This window comes from Perissodus microlepis, chromosome 18 (genome assembly GCF_051167445.1).
Source record: "Perissodus microlepis isolate ML-2025 ecotype Zambia chromosome 18, ASM5116744v1, whole genome shotgun sequence".
Taxonomy (NCBI): domain Eukaryota; kingdom Metazoa; phylum Chordata; class Actinopteri; order Cichliformes; family Cichlidae; genus Perissodus; species Perissodus microlepis.
The window spans coordinates 18,446,742-18,470,517 of NC_140478.1; the positions used below are offsets into that span (position 1 = coordinate 18,446,742).

General features: G+C 41.4%; 3 protein-coding genes across 3 annotated transcripts; 1 reads left to right on the forward strand and 2 right to left on the reverse strand.

Moving 5' to 3' along the window:
* Positions 1-73: 73 nt before the first annotated feature.
* On the reverse strand, positions 74-7,081 carry LOC146367691 (alanine aminotransferase 1). Its single transcript, XM_084913006.1, has 11 exons — positions 6,983-7,081; positions 6,780-6,869; positions 6,591-6,699; positions 3,271-3,404; positions 2,941-3,184; positions 2,755-2,834; positions 2,525-2,661; positions 859-1,033; positions 590-745; positions 363-475; positions 74-164 (listed from the first exon to the last, which is right to left on the reverse strand). The coding sequence occupies exons 1-11, from the start codon at positions 7,055-7,057 to the stop codon at positions 74-76; spliced, it is 1,404 nt and encodes a 467-aa protein (XP_084769132.1). The 5' UTR covers positions 7,058-7,081.
* Positions 7,082-8,575: 1,494 nt separating this feature from the next.
* Positions 8,576-9,321, forward strand: LOC146367692 (ATP-dependent RNA helicase DHX30-like; the record flags this gene model as incomplete). Its single annotated transcript, XM_084912687.1, has 4 exons — positions 8,576-8,738; positions 8,822-8,891; positions 8,992-9,096; positions 9,197-9,321. Coding segments are annotated over exons 1-4 (393 nt in total), but the record flags the coding sequence as incomplete, so codon positions are not given.
* A 325-nt stretch (positions 9,322-9,646) lies between these two features.
* Positions 9,647-22,015, reverse strand: LOC146367693 (alanine aminotransferase 1-like). Its single transcript, XM_084911978.1, has 11 exons — positions 21,917-22,015; positions 21,714-21,803; positions 21,525-21,633; positions 18,276-18,409; positions 17,946-18,189; positions 17,760-17,839; positions 17,530-17,666; positions 12,660-12,834; positions 12,385-12,540; positions 12,158-12,270; positions 9,647-12,023 (listed from the first exon to the last, which is right to left on the reverse strand). The coding sequence occupies exons 1-11, from the start codon at positions 21,989-21,991 to the stop codon at positions 11,933-11,935; spliced, it is 1,404 nt and encodes a 467-aa protein (XP_084768104.1). The 5' UTR covers positions 21,992-22,015; the 3' UTR covers positions 9,647-11,932.
* Between the last annotated feature and the right edge of the window lie 1,761 nt (positions 22,016-23,776).

Sequence of the window (23,776 nt, forward strand, 5' to 3'; positions counted from 1 at the left end):
TCAGAAATGGTTTGATTTTCTATATAGAGTTATGGGATTAGAGAACAATTAAACTCCAATGGGAAGTTTGTCTTTAAGAAAAATCCTTCATAAATGTCATGTGGAAGCTGCTCAGGCGTCTCAGTAATTCCTCCATGACGTCCTGAGGGACCGCGATGCAAAATCTGCAGAGACAAAAAAAAAAAAAAAAAAAAAAAAAAGACTGAGACTTGGACCATGAAATGAATCCATCTGCAGTCTAAACACAGACTTCTTTTAACAATAGAAATAATTTTTTGTTTCATACAAAAATAAAATTGCTTTATATAATATCTATAATTTCTCAATTATGTACTTTGAAGAGTGCCCGACTTGTGTTGTACCTGATGTGGTAGGTGCCCTCCTTTTGTCCGTACTCCCAACCAGGACCGGTAAACACTCCACCTTCTTCTAGCAGTCTCGTACAGTAGAATGTGTCTGGCTGCAGTCCTAATTCCTGAAATATCCAAGGAAAACAACAAAAACACATTTCAGGAAAATGAACCAGGAGAAAGTTCAAAGGGCTTCAGCATCGATTATGTAAAACATCCTCTTGCATTTCTGCTGTAACCTTGGCTTTCTGAATAGCTTTTGGTGTGAGGTGCAGTCTGGGGAACGCAAACAATCCTCCTTCAATGGGTGGGCAGCTGAATCCCGGTAGGCTGTTGACAACCTCGTGGACTCTCTTCACGCTATGAACCAGCACAGTCCTGATCTGCTCAATCTCCTGCAGAAGACATCAGCTTGTAGAAAATGGCAAATTCTTTATCAAAAACAGCTACAGCGCTACATGTAGTTGGTCGTCCTCAGCTAAACAAGAGTACAGTTCTCAGGTCCAACCTGTTTATAGAGCAGGTACGAGGGGTCTCCTGGCTTTGGAGGGTCCGTCATCAGATCCAGGGCAATCTGACCTAAAACTGGTGCACAAGAATCTTTGGAGAACAGTGTGTGGATGTATTTCATGACAGCAGGATCCAGATTTACCAGCTCGACATATCCAGCACGGAGACCACACCTAATGAAAGAGACTTACATGTAGAAACAACAAAAAATGTAGCTGTTCTGGAGCTTTGCTTCTCATAATCACTCTCAGTGGATGACCAGTTTATCACTGAATTTGATTTTTTATTTTCATTTCACACTATCCCTACCATCCTCCTCTGACATACCAACCCTCTGCACGCCCTTCTTTACTACATCCTATGAAGATTTCTTCTTTACTTCCTGCCTGCCAGTTCAAGGGGACTGGTACATCAAAGGGAAAGCTCAGGTTGAGCAGTTTGGAGACATAGTTTGAGACCAAGATGGTTTAGACATGTGCAGAGGAAGGATAGTGGATATACTGGACACACAACCTTCCTTTTGACTCTTGCCCTGAAATGCATCCCCATCCTCTCCACCCTGCTTGCACTCTTAAAAGTATCACTGTTACACCTGTGATACTTTTAAGTTCCGTATGTTAGCTTGTATAAGAAGTGTTTAAACTTACAATGAGACTCTGGTCAATGATCTCTTAGTTCATACCAGTCTAAAGAAAATGTCCAAAGCTATTTTAGCACACTTGGCACTAATTTGCATGAATTTCAAAAAGACATTTCTACAATTAACACCGAAAATATATGTTAAACACAAAAGTGTAATTGTCACGATGCAAGTCATGCAATGCAATCAACTTTGGAAGAGTTTACCTGACAGCCATAAAAGACTGACAGACAACATGAGCACCCAAGTTTGTGAATGTGATAACTCGAGATCAAAGTGATGTAGGAGTTTTAAATTACATCATAGGTGTATCTACTAGAAGGCTGAGAGGTGCCACTAACTACCGCCAGTATCAGGGTAACCATTGCACTGGTTAGCATATTAACCTGGCTGCAAGGAGGTTCAGGGGTCAAACCTGCTGACCAGCTGGAGTCTTTCCCTGTGCATATGTGGGATTTGTCCAGGTTATCTGGCAACCTTTCAGAGTCCAAAGTTTGCATGTTAGGTTAATTGGTGACTTTAAGTGTGATTGTGTTTATAAATGACTGTCTCTGTACTGGTCCAATAATAGCCTGCCAGCCTGACTAGGGTGTATCTCACATCTCACGCAGTGACGCTGAGGTACCCAAAAATCTCCTCAGAACTTGTTTTTTTTTTTCACTAGTATATCCAGTGTTCAGATTTCTCTTCTGAAAAAAGCATAAACTGTAGAGAGTAGCTTATGTCACATTTGTGTTTTTCAAGATAAGATTTCTTAAAACTCAACAATACAGAGAAATAATATTTGTAATATTATAAGTTGTATAAGTTTTTAAAAATCCTGATCATCTTTGTAGTTGTGCAAATAATGCACAATAGCACTTATAAGTATCAGTGAGCATACTAACATCTTCATCTTTTTGATCTTGTAGTGAGATTGCTTATTTGACTGCTTTATTTCTTTAAATTGCAGTTTAGTTTTTGCCTCAAGCTTTGTGAGAATCATCCATTACAAACCAGATACATATCTGGACTGAACACATACTCTCCCGAGAAGCCTTTGGACACTGAGTGAAAGGACGCCAGCTCCACTGTGCCTGAGAAAGGAGGCCCCATCTCGCTCACAGCCCTTTTGTAGGACACAAACTCACAGTTTTCCCCATAAACACAGTCCTGATAGAGCTGCAATGCAACATGTAAACATCCATAAGTTCCTTTATACAGATGCATTTGGTTTTTAAAATATGCTTGCATGGATGATAATAGCTTCTCCACCTCATCAACCAGAAGAAAGAGCCTCTTTTCCCAAGCAAACCGGATCACCTCTTGCACTGATTTTTGGCTCTGAACATGACCTACAGGCAGTGTGGCATAAAAACAAGTAAGGGTATAATATTCATCCTGTAACACAAAGAACAAACACTTACAGTAGACGATCCCCACACTGGCTGGAATAAATACCTGCTGGATTTCCGGGGTTGATGATGTACAGAGCCACAGGATTACAGACTCCCTTTGCAGATTCGAGCGCTCGCTGCAGCTCTTCCACCTGCAGCGCCCATCCCTGCTCCTCACTCAGGTAATAAGGGACGGCGACTGCACCCAACTGCGTTATGGACAACACGGTTTTGTTGTGGCATGGCACTGGAATCAACACACCTGTTCTTGGTGAAGCCTCACGGTTCACTAAGACATTGAGAATGTTCTAGAAAGCACAGAAAAGAGAGCTTGTGATGATCCATTAGAAAGCACATACACATGTATGCTGCATGTCTGTAATCATGGAGTTACCGAGATTGACCACTGTGAGCCAGGACTGATGTAAATGTTCTCGGGGTGAGATGGAATTCCTCCGTCTCGTCTCTTTATGAATTCAGAGATGCTGTGGATGATTTCTGGTATGCCAGGTACAGCAGAATATGAACCTGAAGAGATTGAAAACAGACTTTAACTCACTTGGGGGAGAATGGACTGCCATACACGTTATGTGTCTGTGAGCGAGGGAGGGAGAAAAAGGAAAAGTACGAGCTGTCATCGAGCAAAAACGGGAGCTGGAAGCATGTAAATATAATAATAACCACTGCAGCCAAGAAGAGTGCCTGACGAGCCCAGTTGTAGGTAAGCTATTAAGACTCGACTGTACACCGTGTTCGTGTTTTCCTCCAAAAACAACAAGTTCCGTTGGAGCAGCCTTTCAACGCCTCTCTCTGTCTCTCGCAAGCAAAGTTGACCCAGACAACAAAGTAAAGCTATTTTTCGGCTACGAGCCCAACACGAACCTGACGTATTAGCCAGAGGTCCCTTTACTACGGTTCGGAGCCGCGAACCTTCAGTAACAGTAATAAATCACAGCAATAGTACATTCACGTAGTTGTAAACAGCATGATAATATATTAACTAATCCAAAGTATTCAGAATACGTTACTCTCATTGAGTAACGTAACGGAATACGTTACAGAATACATTTTGGGGCATGTATTCTGTAATCTGTAATGGAATACATTTTAAAAGTAACCTTCCCAACACTGTGTCCTTGGGCAAGACACTTCACCTACCGCCTACTGGTGTTGGCCAGAGGGGCCGATGTGCGATATGGCAGCCTCGCTTCTGTCAGGCTGCCCCAGGGCAGCTGTGGCTACAACTGTAGCTTGCCTCCACCAGTGTGTGAATGTGAGAATGAATGAATAGTGGAATTGTAAAGCGCTTTGAGGGTCTCGAAAAGCGCTATATAAATGCAATCTATTATTATTATTATTATTATTATTATTATTATTATTATTATTATTATTATTATAAAACACACCTACAACTTGATCCGGCAAAACAAAGCAGACTTTTTGTATTTGTATTTCTGCCTAGATTTGAATTCATAAAATGGCTTTTTTAAAATGTTTTATAAGACATATACATTTCATTGTATTTATAATGTTTGTCTATATGAGCCTATAGTTTATTAAACACTTCTATTATTACATATGCTTCCTGTATAGAGACTTTTATGTATATAATAAACATGGAAGCCAGAGTATGACAGTATTTCTGCGCAGTTTATTTGTAATCTGTGGAGACCTGTTACTGTTGTTTTAAGTGAATCACTGAAAGTAAGATATTCTCACCCAACTTTATGAATTAAAAAACTTTTTTAAAAGAATTCTTGCAAACCTCATTTTTCATACATGAACAGCTATTTTATTTTATTTTAGAATTGAACTGAATTTTGATTTTTTTTTTCTTTTTTCTATTACACACAGTGGGCGAAACGGCATTTCAGTGCTGTGTATGTCCTGTACATTGCAGAACTGACAATAAAGTTTAATTTGACTAACAATGATTGTAGTAACCCTAAGAACCTTAAAGGTATACTCCAGTTCCATTTTTACCATTTGAAGCTCTGTAGATCTGTATCTATAGATAGTTTTGATGCCATCTGCCCTGTTTTGGGGGTTTTAGTCTTTTGCTATTTCTGTATGGGCTCAAAATGTGGTCATAAATATTTTGTACTTGTAAAAAAGATTTGTATGCGTAAAAAAGATTTGTGTGTGCGTAAAAAAGATTTGTGTGTGTGTAAAAAAGATTTGTATGTGTAAAAAAGATTTGTATGCATAAAAAAGATTTGTGTGTGGACTTAGCCCAAAAAAAACCCCTGCAAGTTACAAGTACGAATTTTGACCCCATTTTTCTTCCTTTCATCTGATTGGTCAATGTCATGTCAATCACAAATGTAACAATCCAATCAGAGAACAGATGGGTTTGGCTGTCGGAGGGGCGCTTTTTTTGAACTGCAGGTCTTTGAAGGGAATAAATGTCCTTTTACATGCCAACCCAGCGTTTTCCTTCATCACCACGAAGGAAAACAGTCTGTGATCGTCCGAGTTTGGTGATTTTTGTGTCACAGGTCTACGTGTTTAATATAGGGACTTCCACAGCCTTTTCAACAGCGCTGCGGACCGCGGGGTGGGGGCGGGCAGTGTTTTGGAAATGACAGTCTTCATTACAAAGCTTTCTTCGTTATGAATTAGCATACATGTTTTTATTTAACATTTGAAGAACCAGCAAAAAAAATAGAAACTCTTGTAGAGGACATAAAGTTAGAGATAGAAAAGACAAGGAGCAGGTGCATCTAGTACAGGTAGAGCTGCTGCAAAAACCCACAGAGCCCAGCAGCCAGCACAACAAATTCTGGATCCTTTGCTTTTAGTTAGCAGTTAGCATTAGCAGCACATCCTGCGTCTGATGTGAAAGGACTTTTATGCTGCGCACTGTGACTCACAGCAATGGTCCCGGGTCAGCCCTGACTTTGTGTTAAACTAATCCTAAAGTAATAATGGTATTTCTAACCACTGATATAGCACAACTTTATCCTTTCAACAGCTGCTGAAAGCTAGGGGACCTAGCTGCTATCAGATATTTATATAGAGATCCTCCAGCTTCAAACTGTATTACCCTTCAAGGACCTGCAGTTCAAAAAAGCGCCCCTCCGACAGCCAAACCCATCTGTTCTCTGATTGGATTGTTACATTTGTGATTGACATGACATTGACCAATTAGATGAAAGGAAGAAAAATAGGGTCAAAATTCGTACTTGTAACTTGCAGGGTTTTTTTGGGCTAAGTCCACACACAAATCTTTTTTACGCACACACAAATCTTTTTTACACATACAAATCTTTTTTACACATACAAATCTTTTTTACGCACACACAAATCTTTTTTACAAGTACAAAATATTTATGACCACATTTTGAGCCCATATTTCTGCCACCACACGGTTACTGCAGATAAAGCCTTGTGGCAGGGGCGTGGTCTCTGGCCTGCTGCAGCGGAGAAAGCGTCACAGTGAGCTCATGGGGCGGTGCTGAGGCGGGGAGAATAGGTGCGCAGGTGCATCAATTGACTGTGTGTGTCTGCTTTTTGTCAGTGAAAGCTAGCTGGGAAGGTGTGGCAGCGAGACGGGGTGCCTGTGTCCGGAGCCAAGGGCCGAAACCACAGTAGTAGTTGTCACACAATAAAGATAACTGTGTGCAGTGAGTTTATGTGCTCCACCTTGGGGGTCCTGCACTACAAGCATTTTCATTTTTTTCCACGTCATTAGACCGCATACGTTGCCCTCACCTACACTCCCTCCAACACATCTTCCCAGCTCCTCCTGGGCCCTCTGTCTTACATCAAGTGGCAGATTGCTGCTGTTGATAAGCGGCGGGTAAACACACGCTGCAAGAACCTGTGAAAAAGCGCAACACGGACATCCTTACTCAAAGGAAACGTAATGAGTTTACACAGTGTGTAAAGGTCCAAGTTTACCTGTCTGACAAATGTCAGAGGTTTCATTCCTGCCCTGTGTAAATCACCCTGGAAGACATCGATCACTTCTTTGTAGGGTCTTCTCACTCCCTGTAGAAGAGGAATTGAAAGCAAAGGTTAAAGATATTACAACAAAGACAGCATGACTAACTCTGGTTTATGCTCCCTATATTACAACTCTGCGTAAACATAGTTTTTCTTGCCTGTCTGAGCTCGTCCTTGATCTGGTTTGCTCGTCTTGCCAGGGCTCCATACTCTAACTGCTTCATGTTCCACATGTTTGAATTTATGTCCTGCTACGCAGATATTACTGTAACCCTCTTTACTTTGTTCAGACCAACAGAAGTGTGGGGGAGGTGAGCTGAGTCTTTTCTTCCTTCTCGGCTTGATGTGAGCAGAATCATTTACCAAAGGATTTGTTTTTTTAGTCAGATGTGCACAGAATTAGGCAATATGTGCCTTATTAACAGACCATGTGCTGGAAGGACAGACTTCTTGAATTGACTCCAGTGCACAATTTGATGCTTTACTTCTGCATTGTGTATAAACTTTTGGTCATGACCATGCATGACAGAGCCCATTAAAGTATCTTCTCTTAGTGCCTCTGTGTGCGATCTGTCAGTCTTATTTAGAGAGAAGTTTTAAACAAATAATTATGATTTGTTTTTTTTAGTATTTATTTATTTATTTATTTCTAATAGGGCATGAGATTCACATCAATGAACCAAACTAAATTAATTAATCTATGGATGGACAGATCTCCATAAATAGGAACAAACAGCACAACAACTTATGTGCCATGTGGTATGTGCTACTGAATGTTTAGGCCACAGGATCAGTACAACTGTTTCTTAGTCTGAAAGGTGAACAGCTTTCATCGTGGCACAAAGGTTAGAAGAAGGTGATGATGTCTTCACTAAGAGAGGCACACAGAGGTCAGTTTGACAATTTTGTTTCTGTATTTCCGATAAAATTAATGATGGTTTATGTCAGTCAAATATAAATGTAACACTCATTAAACAACATTGTACATCCTTTCCAAAAATCCATTTTAGTAGCATTAGAACTAAAGACGGTGACTCAGTGAGTGAAACCACGCCGTTTGTCGGTTGTTGTTCTGAGATTTTAAACAACAGCTGCTGCACAATTATGTACTCTCACTGGCCACTTTGTTAGGTACACCTTACATTAACTTGCCTCACACAGTTGCTACAGATTTGTCGGCTGCACATCCCAAAGCTGTCCTTGGATTGACTGTGCAGGTCTCTTGAGTACGGTGAACTCACTGTCTCTGTACGAGGGTTGATCGAGAGTGGTGTGTGAAAATCACAGTAGATCAGCAGTTTCTGAAATACCAGCACCAACAAGGATGCCAAGGTCCAGGTCACTAAGATCACCCTTCTCCCCTGTTGTGATACTCTGTTTAAACTTCAGCAGGGCATCTCTATATGTCTACATACCAAAATGCGCCGAGGTCCTGTCCTGTGATTCATGTTAACAAGCAGTTGAAAAAGGTATAGCTAACAAAGCAGCCAGTCAGCATACAGTCACTTGACTCCTTCAACTTCAGCAGGTCGTCTTGACCATGCCTAAAAAGATGGAGCTGTGTATTTTAAACCACAGCTGCTGCACAATTATACTAAAGCAAAGGAAGCTGCAGTCAAACCCAACCCTGAAGGGAATCAGCCACGTGGTGGTTGACGAGGTCCACGAGAGAGACATAAACACAGACCTGCTGCTGGCTCTGCTGCACACAAGCCTGAATGAGAACCCTGACCTGAGGGTCGTTCTCATGAGTGCCACTGGGGACAACAGAGGCTGGCTCAGTACTTTGGCGGCTGCCCGATCGTAAAGGTGCCAGGGTTCATGCACCCAGTACGAGACAAGTACCTGGAAGATGTACTAAAAGAGATGGGGCGTCGGTCTCAGGTCCCAGAAAGGGCGAAGATGGACAAAGAGGTGGAACTCACATCTGCCACATTTTTGTTTTTCACACTTTTTTTTTTCCAAACTGATGAGTTGCTCTGCGTCTTCTTGTTTAGAACGATGCCGCACCGGTTCTTGATTTAGTCGCTGATGTCATCGAACACATTGACAGATGTGGAGAACCAGGTGCCTATTTTACCAAGCTGTTAATTCACTTTAAATAATAGTGTTTGAAATTTTGGACTGAGTCATATTTTACAACAACTCCTCTCCCCTCATTCTTCAGGTGCAGTGCTGTGTTTCCTCCCGGGATGGCAGGACATAAAAGCTGTTCAAGAGAAGCTCGAGGAAAAACCGCGCTTCTCCTCTGGCTCCCAGATGATCCTGCCCTGTAAGTAAGGAGATGGATTTCCAGAGGCCTGCTTTTTGGCCTCTGGAAAAAGGTTCCCCACCTATAACCAGTTTATAATTTGGCTCTGCTTTTCTTTTAGTGCACTCAAGTTTATCAGTGGCTGACCAGCAGGCTGTGTTCCAGCGCCCCCAAGTGGGACAAAGAAAGATTGTCCTGGCCACAAACATTGCTGAGACCTCAGTTACAATAGATGACATTGTTCACAAGAACTCACAAAGAACAGAATTATGACCCAAGGACTAAGGTTAGTATTGGCATTTGATTTTATTCCAGGAAAATGTCAGCAAAAGTAATCTCTTTATTTATTATTTCCCCCCCAGGTGTCCTGTCTGGATACAGTTTGGATTTCCCGTTCAAATGTTACACAAAGAAAAGGGAGAGCAGGCTGGTGTCAGCCGGGACAGTCCTACCACCTTTTCTCAAGAAAACAGCTGGAATCCATGCCTCCCTTTCCCATCCCTGAGATCCTGCGCACCCCACTTGAGAGTTTAGTAGTGCAGGCTAAAATCCACAGTCCAAACTCAAATGAGAGATGATGAGATAGCCTTTATTTGTCAGTTGCAGGTCTTTTGCCCACAAACGAGATGACAGACCTTGCCGACCTTACATACAATACACAAACATCACATTGGAGAGACAGGTCAGGCTAGGTAGCGAGGAAAAAAAAAACGTCGAAATGTGTAACACAAAAGGATAATACAGGAATGCACAGATATCAACACACCATAGCACAATAAACACAGACAAGCAACATGGGAAAGAGTTCCAGTGTGTACATCTGATCTGGGACCGCTGCAATCTTCGACTGCGCCTCCAACTGACCTGATGTCCACATCAGAGGGGAGGTAAGCGTTGGAGGTGGCGTTGGATCCGGGGTAGGGAGGGTGATGCGTCAGTGAGTGCTTATCAGTATCAGTATATGTATGTGTGTGCGTGTCCATAGTTCAGCTGAGACAGTGTCCTTCGCCCTGCCAGGCTAAGTAAACAGTCTTCCAGCCAACCCAGGTGGCCTTGCATGGAATGGGAAGGAACAGACTAAACACAGTCGTTATCAGGGAGTTTTGTTCAGCTCCGGCCTTGCAGCTGGCGCCAAAGGGGTATCCGCGTAAGTGATGGTATTTTTTACTTTAGTGGGAACAGCTCATATGAATTTCAAAGCAGTTCTACAGTCCAACACTGGTCTCTCAATCTCCCGTTGGAGAGCCGCGAGCTTCGCCATACTTGCGTTCTGTGATGTTGTCATTTCTTGTGCTCAAGGAGCCAATTTCTGAGAACTCACGGCAGTGTGCCTCCCCGGGATGTCATCCAATTTGCGCCCAGAGATGTTATTCCGGGCTAGCCCTTCCGAGATGTATCCAGTCTGCAGTCAGAGATCTTATTCTGAGTATTCACAGCAGCCGTAGCCTCTCCAAGATCTTATCCGTGCTGCACTCAATGAGCCCACTTTGAGAAACTCACGCCTCTCCCATCGTTTCAATCCCAGCGGGCAGCCTTGTGGGGGTTTGAACAGCCGGTTCCGCTTTCTTAATTCTTCGATAAGTCAGGGCCAAGCCAGCTCCGATCAGCCAGAACCCTGTTACCATGGTTCCGAATAGGTAGATATCTTCAGCACTCAGGCTCACCCAAGCCCAAACTTCTCGTTGAGAAAGGGGTGTCAATTACAGTTAGGGACCAGTTGATCCAATCCATAATTCCTCTTTTAGGTTTTAGAGAACAGACTGTGAGAGAGTGTTCCAGGGAAAATACAAAAAAAACACGAGACTAGACAAGGACATAAGCAGGGAAGATAAGGGAGAGGAGAAAAAGTGCGTCCGCCTCCTCCGAGAGCCAAAGAATGAAACAGGTACTGGGTACTGGAATCATTTTTTCCCTGTCCCTTTCCTTTTCTTGTATCTGTATTTAAAATTTTTTCCATTTTATATTTATTAATGGCTTATCATTTTTGGTACAGCTTGTAGGCTGTAGATTTCTTATCCCAAGTATTGGACAGCCCAGAGCCAGAGTCTGTGAGAGACGCTGTCCGTAATCTACAAGATATAGGTAAGCGCGTCTTTACTTGTCTTTACTCGTCATTTTGATGCACTTTTGTTTTGCAGGAGTCCTGGACAGGACCGAAACACTGACTCCATTAGGGGATCGTGTCGCCTGCATGTCATGTGACCCACGGCTGGGCAAAATATTAGTCCTGAGTAGCATGTTTAGATGTGTTCTGCCTATGTTGTCTGTAGCTGCCTGTCTCACTAGAGACTCTTTCCACAACAGCTTGCAGAACAGAGCACTAGTCAACAAGGTGAGATGTCTTCACCATAATAAATTTTGCCATATTTTTGTTTGCTAAGCTGTTACTGAGTCGTCTGCTTTCTGTTTGTCCAGGCCAAAGAGGCTCTGAGTGGCTCAAGCTACAGTGACTATCTGGTGGTCAGTAGAGCTGTTCTGGGCTGGAGGAAAGTTCAGCAGGAAGGCACTGCTGTTTTAGTGCTGGAGTCTAATGTGAAATCACTGAATTTATCAGGAACTCTTTAAAGAACACACAATTGTCTGTTGCCAGTGTTTTTTAATGATGGCTGATGTAAGGCCTCATTTGAATTTGGAACTTGAAATATATGATTAGTTGCTTTCTGAAAAGCTGAAGCTGTATCTTACTCTAATGGGTAGTGACAAAAGATGGCTGACCAAAGATTGTATGCAATAAACATCATACTTAATAGGATAATACTTAAAATCAACATCGCTGTTTCAAAAATGGTTTGATTTTCTATATAGAGTTATGGGATTACAGAAAAAAGAAACCTTAGAGGGAACTTTTCCTTTTTCTTTAAGAAAAATCCTTCATAAATGTCATGTGGAAGCTGCTCAGGCATCTCAGTAATTCCTCCATGACGTCCTGAGGGACCGCGATGCAAAAGCTGCAGAAACAACAACAACAACAAAAAATAGAATAGAACTGATTTTTTGTTTCATACCAAAAATAAAATTGCTTTATATAATATCTATAATTTCTCAATTATGTACTTTGAAGAGTGCCCGACTTGTGTTGTACCTGATGTGGTAGGTGCCCTCCTTTTGTCCGTACTCCCAACCAGGACCGGTAAACACTCCACCTTCTTCTAGCAGTCTCGTACAGTAGAATGTGTCTGGCTGCAGTCCTAATTCCTGAAATATCCAAGGAAAACAACAAAAATACATTTCAGGAAAATGAACCAGGAGAAAGTTCAAAGGGCTTCAGCACCGATCATGTAATACATCCTCTTGCATTTCTGCTGTAACCTTGGCTTTCTGAATAGCTTTTGGTGTGAGGTGCAGTCTGGGGAACGCAAACAATCCTCCTTCAATGGGTGGGCAGCTGAATCCCGGTAGGCTGTTGACAACCTCGTGGACTTTCTTCACGTTATGAACCAGCACAGTCCTGATCTGCTCAATCTCCTGCAGAAGACATCAGCTTGTAGAAAATGGCAAATTCTTTATGAAAAACAGCTACAGTTACAGCGCTACATGTAGTTGGTCGTCCTCAGCTAAACAAGAGTACAGTTCTCTGGTCCAACCTGTTTATAGAGCAGGTACGAGGGGTCTCCTGGCTTTGGAGGGTCCGTCATCAGATCCAGGGCAATCTGACCTAAAACTGGTGCACAAGAATCTTTGGAGAACAGTGTGTGGATGTATTTCATGACAGCAGGATCCAGATTTACCAGCTCGACATATCCAGCACGGAGACCACACCTAATGAAAGAGACTTACATGTAGAAACAACAAAAAACGTAGCTGTTCTGGAGCTTTGCTTCTCATGATCACTCTCAGTGGATGACCAGTTTATCACTGAATTTCATTGTTTGTTTGTTTCTCATTTCACACTACACCCCTGTCAGCTGATCCAGGTGACAGGATCAGCTGACTGTGACAGGAAGATGGCGCCTTTGCTCGGCTTCACTTCTACCTGCCTACGTTGTATTGTATTTTATGCTTTTATATCAGCCCTGACGTTTAATATATGGAGCTATGCTGCTGTGATTTACGACCGTTCTTCCTTGCTCCACATCAAAGAGTCTATGGAACATCTTTATGATGACTGGGACAGTTATAGAAAAACTTTTCCCCCCCACCATCTGTGCACTCTTCCACCCCACCGGATTACTTCTTGCTACCTGCGAAACGTGCCCTAAGCAATTCCAAGAAGAAATCCAGGAAAAGAGGCTGTAGGGCCGGCATCCAGGTACACATCAGACGAGCCTACAAATCGGAGATTTCCCGACTCGTCTGGAGGCGTCCCCGTTTTCTGCTGCCAGTTACCCTTCCGGATTTGATTGGAAACACGTACTTGCAGCCACTACAGCGTGGATCCTGCCAATCTGATGCTCTGGATTTTGCCGATTATCTCCCCACCGCTGCGCCCTCACAGCCTGCATGCACAACCGGTGGTTGGCCCCGCCGGTTCCGTGGCGCTGCTGGAGACCCCGTGTGCGGACACGGTGTTTGCTGTCAGTTCCACTCCGACAAGTTGACGGGAAACCTCCGCTGCCAGCTTTTAAACGGATTGCGCTCTTGAACGCCCGCTCCATCGCAAACAAATCCTTCTCTCTGAATGAGCTCTTCACAGGGAAAAGCCTGGACTTTCTGTTTCTCACTGAAACATGGCAGAGGGATGGCGAATTTATTCACCTAAGCGAACTGCGTCCTGCAGACTGCTCTTACTTGGGCGCCCCCCGTTTAGGTCGCCGTGGTGGAGGTCTTGCTGTTGTCTTTAAGGACAGTTTCACCCGCAGAGGTATGCAAACTGAAAACTATTCTTCCTTTGAGTCGCAAACAATTAAGGTGGGCTCTACGAACATCTTTTATTGTGTTTTAGTCTATCGCCCTCCTGGCCCTGCTACTGAGTTCTTAAAGGATTTTATGGACTTCTTATCTTCTATTATCAAGCTGGAGAAAGTTTTAATTCTTGGGGATTTTAACATTCATATTGATGATGCCTCATCTAACTGAACATTTATCTATATCTGAGTCCTTTAACTTTGTCCAACATGTCTCCGGTCCAACCCATTTAAAAGGCCATACCTTGGACCTTGTTTTTTCCTTGGGCCTCAATATTGGCAATGTGTTTGCTGAGGATGTACATTTGAGTGATCATAACTGTATCTTTGTTGAACTTAATTTTAGCTCTAAACAGACACCTGTGAAGTTAAAAACTCATAGACGCATAATAACTGAGACTACTGCTGAGAGGTTCTCCATTATGTTTGACAGTTCTCTACTTTTTACCGGAAACGATGTAAATGCTCTTATTCAGTCTTTTAATAGAGAATGCACATCCATTTTGGATCAAGTGGCACCTATTAAAACAAGCTCGGTTTTACAAAAGAAGACATGCCCTTGGATAAACGAGTCTATCTTAAACTTAAGGAGAATATGCCGCAAAATAGAACGACTATGGAAGAAAACCAAACTTGACGCACACAGGCTCCATCTTTGAGATCTCATGCTCTCCTTAAATGACACGGTGAAAACTGTTAGATCAGAATATTTTTCTAGACTCATAACAAAAAACAAGAGAAATCCCAGGTTTCTTTTTGACAAAGTTAGTGCTATTGTCTCCCCAGATGTGGTACCTTTAGATGTACACTCTAAAGTAGATAGTAATAAACTCCTCCGATTTTTTGTTGATAAGACTAAAGACATCAGTGCTAAAATCTCCCCAAAGCTTTCTTGTTCTCCGAGTCAGGCACTCCCTTTGTACTCCTGGTCGACTTTTGCAACTGTAACATATGATGAAATAGCAGCCCTGGTGGACAAAATGAAGCCATCCTCAAGCCCCTCAGACATTATCCCCACTAAGCTTTTTATTAATGCCTTTGACACCATTGGTCCTTGGGTTGTGAACCTTTTTAATGTTTCTCTTCAGACTGGGGTGTTCCCCAGCTTTTTTAAACATGCCATTGTGGAACCAAGGCTCAAAAAACCCAATCTGGACCCAACACTACTTCAAATTTTAAGACCTATCTCCAAACCCCCATTTATGTCAAAACTCCTTGAGAAGGCAGTAGCTGTCCACCTTACAGCATACTTGGGGAAATATAACATCCATGACCGTTTTCAATCTGGGTTCCGTAAATTGCACTCCACTGAGACAGCACTACTGAAAGTTACTAATGATATTATGATGTCAGCAGACTCCGGAGAATACACAGTCCTAGTCTTGTTAGACCTCACCTCAGCCTTTGATACAGTCAACCATACCATCCTGATAAACAGACTGAGAGACCTGGTTGGGATGTCTGGCTCTGTTCTAGACTGGTTTTCATCTTATATATCTGAAAGGAGTTTTAGTGTGTCTGCAAACCAGATCATGTCGGAATCTCCTCAGGGCTCTGTGCTGGGACCTATTCTGTTTTTAATATACATTCTTCCTTTAAGTCAGATAATACAGCATTTTCCTGAAGTATTTTATCATCTTTTTGCTGACGATATTCAGCTATATTATTCTTTTAAGCCTGCTGAAGCTCATAAGCTCTCCAATCTGATTGACTGTTTAACCAACATTAAACAATGGTTGAACAATAATTGCTTACAGCTAAACCCGGCCAAAACAGAAACTTTGATTATTGCACCAGGCAGTGCAATACCCGATATTAAACGGCGACTGGGTGACTTAGGTTCCTCACAGAAATATAACCTTAGAAACTTGGGTGTTATTTTTGATGAAGCTTTTTCTTTGGAGGGACATTTAAATCAGATAGTAAGAAACTGCTTTTTTCACTTGAGGAACATTTCTAAACTTAGATCCATCGTGTCAACATGTGAACTTGAGATGATAATACATGTTTTTATCTCTACAAGACTTGACTACTGTAACAGCCTGTTTACTTTTCTAAACATGAAAGGGCTAGCCCGCCTACAGGTTGTTCAAAACTCTGCAACGAGGCTACTGACCGAACAAGGGTGTTCATATGACGCCTGTTTTAAAGTCGCTGCACTGGCTACCAATCAGATTCAGGTTCCATTTTAAAATTGTAGTTTTAACTTTTAGAGCATTACACCGACCGATGACCGATCTTTCCAAGCTGTTGCACCCAGACTGTGGAATGCACTTCCCCTATTTCTACGGGGTCTGGACTCAGCGGAGAACTTCAAAAAGCAGCTAAAGACATTTTTATTTCAAAAAGCTTTTAATTAGACCAGGGTTTTTATGATGTATTTTATGACTGTATTACGTTTTTACCTTGTAAAGCACTTTGTGACATATGTCTGTGAAAGGTGCTATATAAATAAACTTTACTTACTTACTACTTACTTACTATCCCTACCATCCTCCTCTGACACACCAACCCTCTGCACGCCCTTCTTTACTACATCCTATGAAAATTTCTTCTTTACTTCCTGCCTGCCAGCTCAAAACGAGTGGTACATCAAAGGGAAAGCTCAGGTTGAGCAGTTTGGAGACATAGTTTGAGACCGAGATGGTTTGGACATGTGCAGAGGAAGGATAGTGGATATACTGGACACACAACCTTCCTTTTCACTCTTGCCCTTAAATGCATCCCCATCCTCTCCACCCTGCTTGCACTCTTTTCTTCACCTCTCTTTTGCATTCATCCACTAATCTTTGCTCCTTGCAGCATCACTGTTACACCTGTGATACTTTTAAGTTCCGTATTTTAGCTTGTATAAGAAGTGTTTAAACTTACAATGAGACTCTGGTCAATGATCTCTTTGTTCATACCAGTCTAAAGAAAATGTCCAAAGCTATTTTAGCACACTTGGCACTAATTTGCATGAATTTCAAAAAGACATTTCTACAATTAACACAGAAAATATATGTTAAACACAAAAGTGTAATTGTCACGATGCAAGTCATGCAATGCAATCAACTTTGGAAGATTTTACCTAACAGCCATAAAAGACTGACAGACAACATGAGCACCCAAGTTTGTGAATGTGATAACTCGAGAACAAAGTGATGTAGGAGTTTTAAATTACATTATAGGTGTATCTACTAGAAGGCTGAGAGGTGCCACTAACTGCCGCCAGTATCAGGGTAACCATTGCACTGGTTAGCATATTAACTTGGCTGCTTCTCTTCTGAAAAAAGCATAAACTGTAGAGAGTAGCACATTTGCGTTTTTCAAGATAAGATTTCTTAAAACTCAACAATACAGAGAAATAATATTTGTAATGCAGTTAACAAACTTGAGAAGTTTGGTGTATAAGTTTTTAAAAAGCCTGATCATCTTTGTAGTTGTGCAAATAATGCACAATAGCACTTATAAGTATCAGTGAGCAAACTAACGTCTTCATCTTTTTGATCTTGTAGTGAGATTGCTTATTTGACTGCTTTATTTCTTTAAATTGCAGTTTAGTTTTTGCCTCAAGCTTTGTGAGAATCATCCATTACAAACCAGATACATATCTGGACTGAACACATACTCTCCCGAGAAGCCTTTGGACACTGAGTGAAAGGACGCCAGCTCCACTGTGCCTGAGAAAGGAGGCCCCATCTCGCTCACAGCCCTTTTGTAGGAGACAAACTCACAGTTTTCCCCATAAACACAGTCCTGATAGAGCTGCAATGCAACATGTAAACATCCATAAGTTCCTTTATACAGATGCATTAGGTTTTTAAAATATGCTTGCATGGATGATAATAGCTTCTCCACCTCATCAACCAGAAGAAAGAGCCTCTTTTCCCAAGCAAACTGGATCACCTCTTGCACTGATTTTTGGCTCTGAACATGACCTACAGGCAGTGTGGCATAAAAACAAGTAAGGGTATAATATTCATCCTGTAACACAAAGACCAAACACTTACAGTAGACGATCCCCACACTGGCTGGAATAAATACCTGCTGGATTTCCGGGGTTGATGACGTACAGAGCCACAGGATTACAGACTCCCTTTGCAGATTCGAGCGCTCGCTGCAGCTCTTCCACCTGCAGCGCCCATCCCTGCTCCTCACTCAGGTAATAAGGGACGGCGACTGCACCCAACTGCGTTATGGACAACACGGTTTTGTTGTGGCATGGCACTGGAATCAACACACCTGTTCTTGGTGAAGCCTCACGGTTCACTAAGACATTGAGAATGTTCTAGAAAGCACAGAAAAGAGAGCTTGTGATGATCCATTAGAAAGCACATACACATGTATGCTGCATGTCTGTAATCATGGAGTTACCGAGATTGACCACTGTGAGCCAGGACTGATGTAAATGTTCTCGGGGTGAGATGGAATTCCTCCGTCTCGTCTCTTTATGAATTCAGAGATGCTGTGGATGATTTCTGGTATGCCAGGTACAGCAGAATATGAACCTGAAGAGATTGAAAACAGACTTTAACTCACAAAAAACACACCTACAACTTGATCCTGCAAAACAAAGCAGACTTTCGGTATTATTATTTCTGCCTAGATTTGAATTCATAAAATGGCTTTTTTAAACCGTTTTATAAGACATATACATTTCATTGTATTTATAATGTTTGTCTATATGAGCCTATAGTTCATTAAACACTACATTGGAATAATTTTTCTTTTTTATTATTACATATGCTTCCTGTATAGAGACTTTTATGTATATAATAAGCATAGATGCCAGAGTACGACAGCATTTCTGCGCAGTTCATTTGTAATCTGTTGAGACCTGTTACTGTTGTTCCTGTTATGTTGGTTTCCAGGAACACCAATTATGTTCCTGGGTCAATTTGACCATCATCCAACCTCATCCAAAAGTGTCAGAAACACTGGTATTGATTATTTTACAGTTTTCTTTTATAATTTTAATTTTTTTCGTTTTCTGTAGTGATGCAGATGACATGTGACATCTCTTCTGTTCTGGGTCAATCTGACCCACAACATAACAGGAGGGTTAAGTGAATCAAATCAAATCAAAATTTATTTCTATAGCACATAGTAATACCACAATTTGACCAAAGTGCTTCACAGTCAGTCAGAGCAACAGTATATAAGCCAGTTAGAATAAAAACAGTTAAAAGGAGGGCAAGAAAAAATATGAGTAAACAGCATAACTATCCACGAAATAACCGACTAGTTTGAATCAAAAGCCAGAGTAAAAAAAATAAGTTTAAAGACGCAATTTAAAAGACTGGATGGACTCGGAGGAACGAATATAAGGAGGGAAATTATTCCAGAGTCTGGGTGCAACGATAGCAAAGGCCCAATCTCCTCTGGACTTCAGACGAGACCTCGGTTGTGTCAGGAGCATCTGATTGGACGATCTTAGTGCTCTATTAGGATTATACAAATGGAGGAGTTTAAATAGATAGCTGGGAGCCAAATTGTTTAGAATTTTAACGGTAAGTAAGAGAATTTTGAAATTGATGCGATATTCAACAGGGAGTCAATGTAAGTTGGCTAAAACTGGTGTGATGTGATCATAATTTCTAGTACCAGTTAAGAGACGCGCAGCTGCATTTTGAACTAACTGGAGCCAGTGAAGAGAAGAATATGGGAGGCCCGAGTAGCGGAAATTACAGTAGTCCAATTTGGAAGTGATAAAAGCATGGCTAAGCTTTTCGAGAACCTTCAAGGGAAGGTATGGCTTTGCTTTATCTGACGCAGCTGGTAGAAACTGTCATGTTTCGGCTGTGTGCAGGCAGGAGAAGGACCCAAACGCAAAACCACACAGGAATTAAACTTAAAAAGCTGTTTTATTGCAGAATGGCGCAGAAAATATAACTAAACTAAACTGGGACATGGATAACTAACACACAGGGAAACACAGCCATGAGGGAGACTACGACACTGACAAAGAGAAACACAGGGCTTAAATACACTGAGGGATAACGAGGGAATGAGACACAGAAGGAGAGCACAGCTGGGAGTAATCAGGCTTGACGAGACAAGGGAAGCAAAACTAGAAACGCTGACATGAGACACGGACCTTCAAAGTAAAACAGGAAACACACTGACTGAACTCTAAACATGTAAACTTAACAGCAACTGGGGAGACAGAACATAGGAACCTGAAACATGGGACAGAAAGGCACAGTAGACACAACGTGGACATAACAACGCCACAGGGAAACAGTAAAACAAAACACAGAACGTCTTAGAAAATAAAATAGGAAACCTAATGAAACGCAGACATGACTACATGAACTTGACAACATAACAGACATGAAACACATGAAGGGCAAGGGAGACTTAACAGGGGTTGGAAGACACAAGGGGAATCTAATAACAAATGAACTAGAAAACCTAATCAGCTTAACCATATACTATAAACATCAAAATAAACTAAAACTCAAAACTCTGGGTCATAAGACCCAGGATCGTGACAGAAACTGTTTTTACCACAGTGGAGATATGTTTCTTGAGCTTGAAAGAGCTGTCCAGGAAAACACCAAGATTTCTTACAGTGAGCTCTAGCTCTTGGCCAGCAAGAGGCCCTAAGGCATCAGTTAGTTGGTCCAGCGGAGTGTGACTATCAAAAACTATAACTATAACTTTTGTCTTATTTATTCAATGTAAGAAAGTTACGTGATAACCAAGTTTTGACCTCTTTTAGACAGTTGAATAGAGGTTGCAGAGAAGTAGAGACATCCAAAGGGAAATAAATTTGTATGTCGTCGGCGTAACAGTGGAAGGAAATGTTATATTTTTTAAATAGTATTCCCTACGGCAGCATGTACAAGGAAAGTAAGATATTCTCACCAAACTTTATGAATTAAAAAACTTAAAACAAAAAATTATTTATGCTTTACAACTACATTAGTGTATGTAGCTTTAAGAATCCTTGCAAACCTCATTTTTTTAATACATAAACATCTATTTTATTTTATTTTTGAATTGAATTGAATGTTCAATTGTTCTATTTGCACACAGTGGGTGAAACAGCATTTCAGTACTGTGTATGTCCTGTACATTGCAGAACTGACAGTAAAGTTTAATTTGACTTACAATAATTGTAGTAACCCTAAGAACCTTAAAGGTATACTCCAGTTCCATTTTTACCAGTTGAAGCTCTGTAGATCTGTATCTATAGATAGTTTTGATGCCATCTGCCTTGTTTTGGGGGTTTTAGTCTTTTGCTATTTCTGCCACCACACGGTTACTGCAGATAAAGCCTTGTGGCAGGGGCGTGGTCTCTGGCCTGCTGCAGCGGAGAAAGCGTCACAGTGAGCTCATGGGGCGGTGCTGAGGCGGGGAGAATAGGTGCGCAGGTGCATCAATTGACTGTGTGTGTCTGCTTTTTGTCAGTGAAAGCTAGCTGGGAAGGTGTAGCAGCGAGACAGGGTGCCTGTGTCCGGAGCCAAGGGCCGAAACCACAGTAGTAGTTGTCACACAATAAAGATTCCGTGCTCGGATAACTGTGTGCAGTGAGTTTATGTGCTCCACCTTGGGGGTCCTGCACTACAAGCATTTTCATTTTTTTCCACGTCATTAGACCGCATACGTTGCCCTCACCTACACTCCCTCCAACACATCTTCCCAGCTCCTCCTGGGCCCTCTGTCTTACATCAAGTGGCAGATTGCTGCTGTTGATAAGCGGCGGGTAAACACACGCTGCAAGAACCTGTGAAAAAGCGCAACACGGACATCCTTACTCAAAGGAAACGTAATGAGTTTACACAGTGTGTAAAGGTCCAAGTTTACCTGTCTGACAAATGTCAGAGGTTTCATTCCTGCCCTGTGTAAATCACCCTGGAAGACATCGATCACTTCTTTGTAGGGTCTTCTCACTCCCTGTAGAAGAGGAATTGAAAGCAAAGGTTAAAGATATTACAACAAAGACAGCATGACTAACTCTGGTTTATGCTCCCTATATTACAACTCTGCGTAAACATAGTTTTTCTTGCCTGTCTGAGCTCGTCCTTGATCTGGTTTGCTCGTCTTGCCAGGGCTCCATATTCTAACTGCTTCATGTTCCACATGTTTGAATTTATGTCCTGCTACGCAGATATTACTGTAACCCTCTTTACTTTGTTCAGACCAACGGAAGTGTGGGGGAGGTGAGTCTTTTCTTCCTTCTCGGCTTGAAGTGAGCAGAACCACCAAAGGACTTGTTTTTTAGTCAGATGTGCACAGAATTAGGCAATAAATAAATTATTAACAGACCATGTGCTGAAAGGACAGACTTCTTGAATTGACTCCAGTGCACAATTTGATGCTTTACTTCTGCATTGTGTATAAACTTTTGGTCATGACCATGCATGACAGAGCCCATTAAAGTATCTTCTCTTAGTGCCTCTGTGTGCGATCTGTCAGTCTTATTTAGAGAGAAGTTTTAAACAAATAATTATGATTTGTATTTATTTATTTATTTATTCATTCATTCATAATAAGCCACCTGATTCACACCAATGAACCAAACTAAATTAATTAATCTATGGATGGACAGATCTCCATAAATAGGAATAAACAGGACAACAACTTATGTGCCATGTGGTATGTGCCACTGAACAGCTTTCATCGTGGCACAAAGGTTAGAAGGAGGTTAATACTTTCCTTAGAAGAAAATGTCTAAGAAAGACTCTCCCTCTCTACTGTTCAAGGTTATCAGTGCTTGTAGGTTCACCTACGTTTGCAGTACCATGCAGAAGTTTTGATCCACCCCTCATTTCTTTATATTTTGCTCACAAAATGGAAAAATAAGTGCATCAATTTATTGAAACGTGAAAATATACATGGAAATACAGAATATAAGGTAAAATTGAGCTTTTATAGTTCAAATCTGGATGATCAAAATCTGGTGGTACTGTTCTGCATTAATAATTCTATCAATTTTGACATGATTCCCACTGGCTGAAATGCAGACCCCAGACAAAACCCAAAACATCCTCCACTGTGTTTTACAGATGGCTGTAGGCACTCACTGTTGTACATCTTCACTGATTTTCTCTGTATACGTTGATAATTTGAACTACACGTTTCAGTTTGGATTCATTACTCCATCAGATCAGTTCATGTGAAATGTGGCATACCTCAGCCACAAAGAGGAGAAAACCTCTTTCCCTTCATTAACAGTGGCTTCTTGACAGCCACTCCTCCACTGAGACCATATCCGATGAGGTTTCAGTGAACAGTATGAATTTAGCTGAAGGCCCACATGCATGTCTCAGGTCCTGTATTAGGTCTTTGCTGGATTGTTTCCTATTTTTTATAAGGGCATAACTTTCAGATTCTGTTCAACTGTTTTAGATAGTTTTTAGGCCCAACACTCTTTTTTTCCTCCATTTGTCCAGTTTCCTAAATTGTTTTTAGGCACACAGTTTCGAGATATGCCAGGTTTTTGACTAACAGCTCTTTGGGAATCACCTTACTGGTACAAAAATATTTCTCTCTCTTTTTTTTGTCTATCAAACCATGTTATGTTTGGTATTTTTCATAGATCCAACCAAAGAAACTGGAACAAGTTATGTGTTTTGCACTAGGTTCAACCCTTTGTTATGCTGCTACAACAATATGAATTTCCCAACTCTGGGATTAATAAGGGGTTAGTAAAGGGTGTTAACATCCATGTCTTACCATCCATAAAGCTTAAATGACTTATAGCCTACTGGGATGACTGTTTCTTTAATTTTCTTTTTCTGAACAGTGCATATAAATAACATGAAGCAAACGCAAGTATGATTAATATTAGAGATATAATTCTTTATTAGAGATTATTAGAGATTAATATTTTTAATTTTTAATCCGAGTGTGTGTTTTAAATCTTT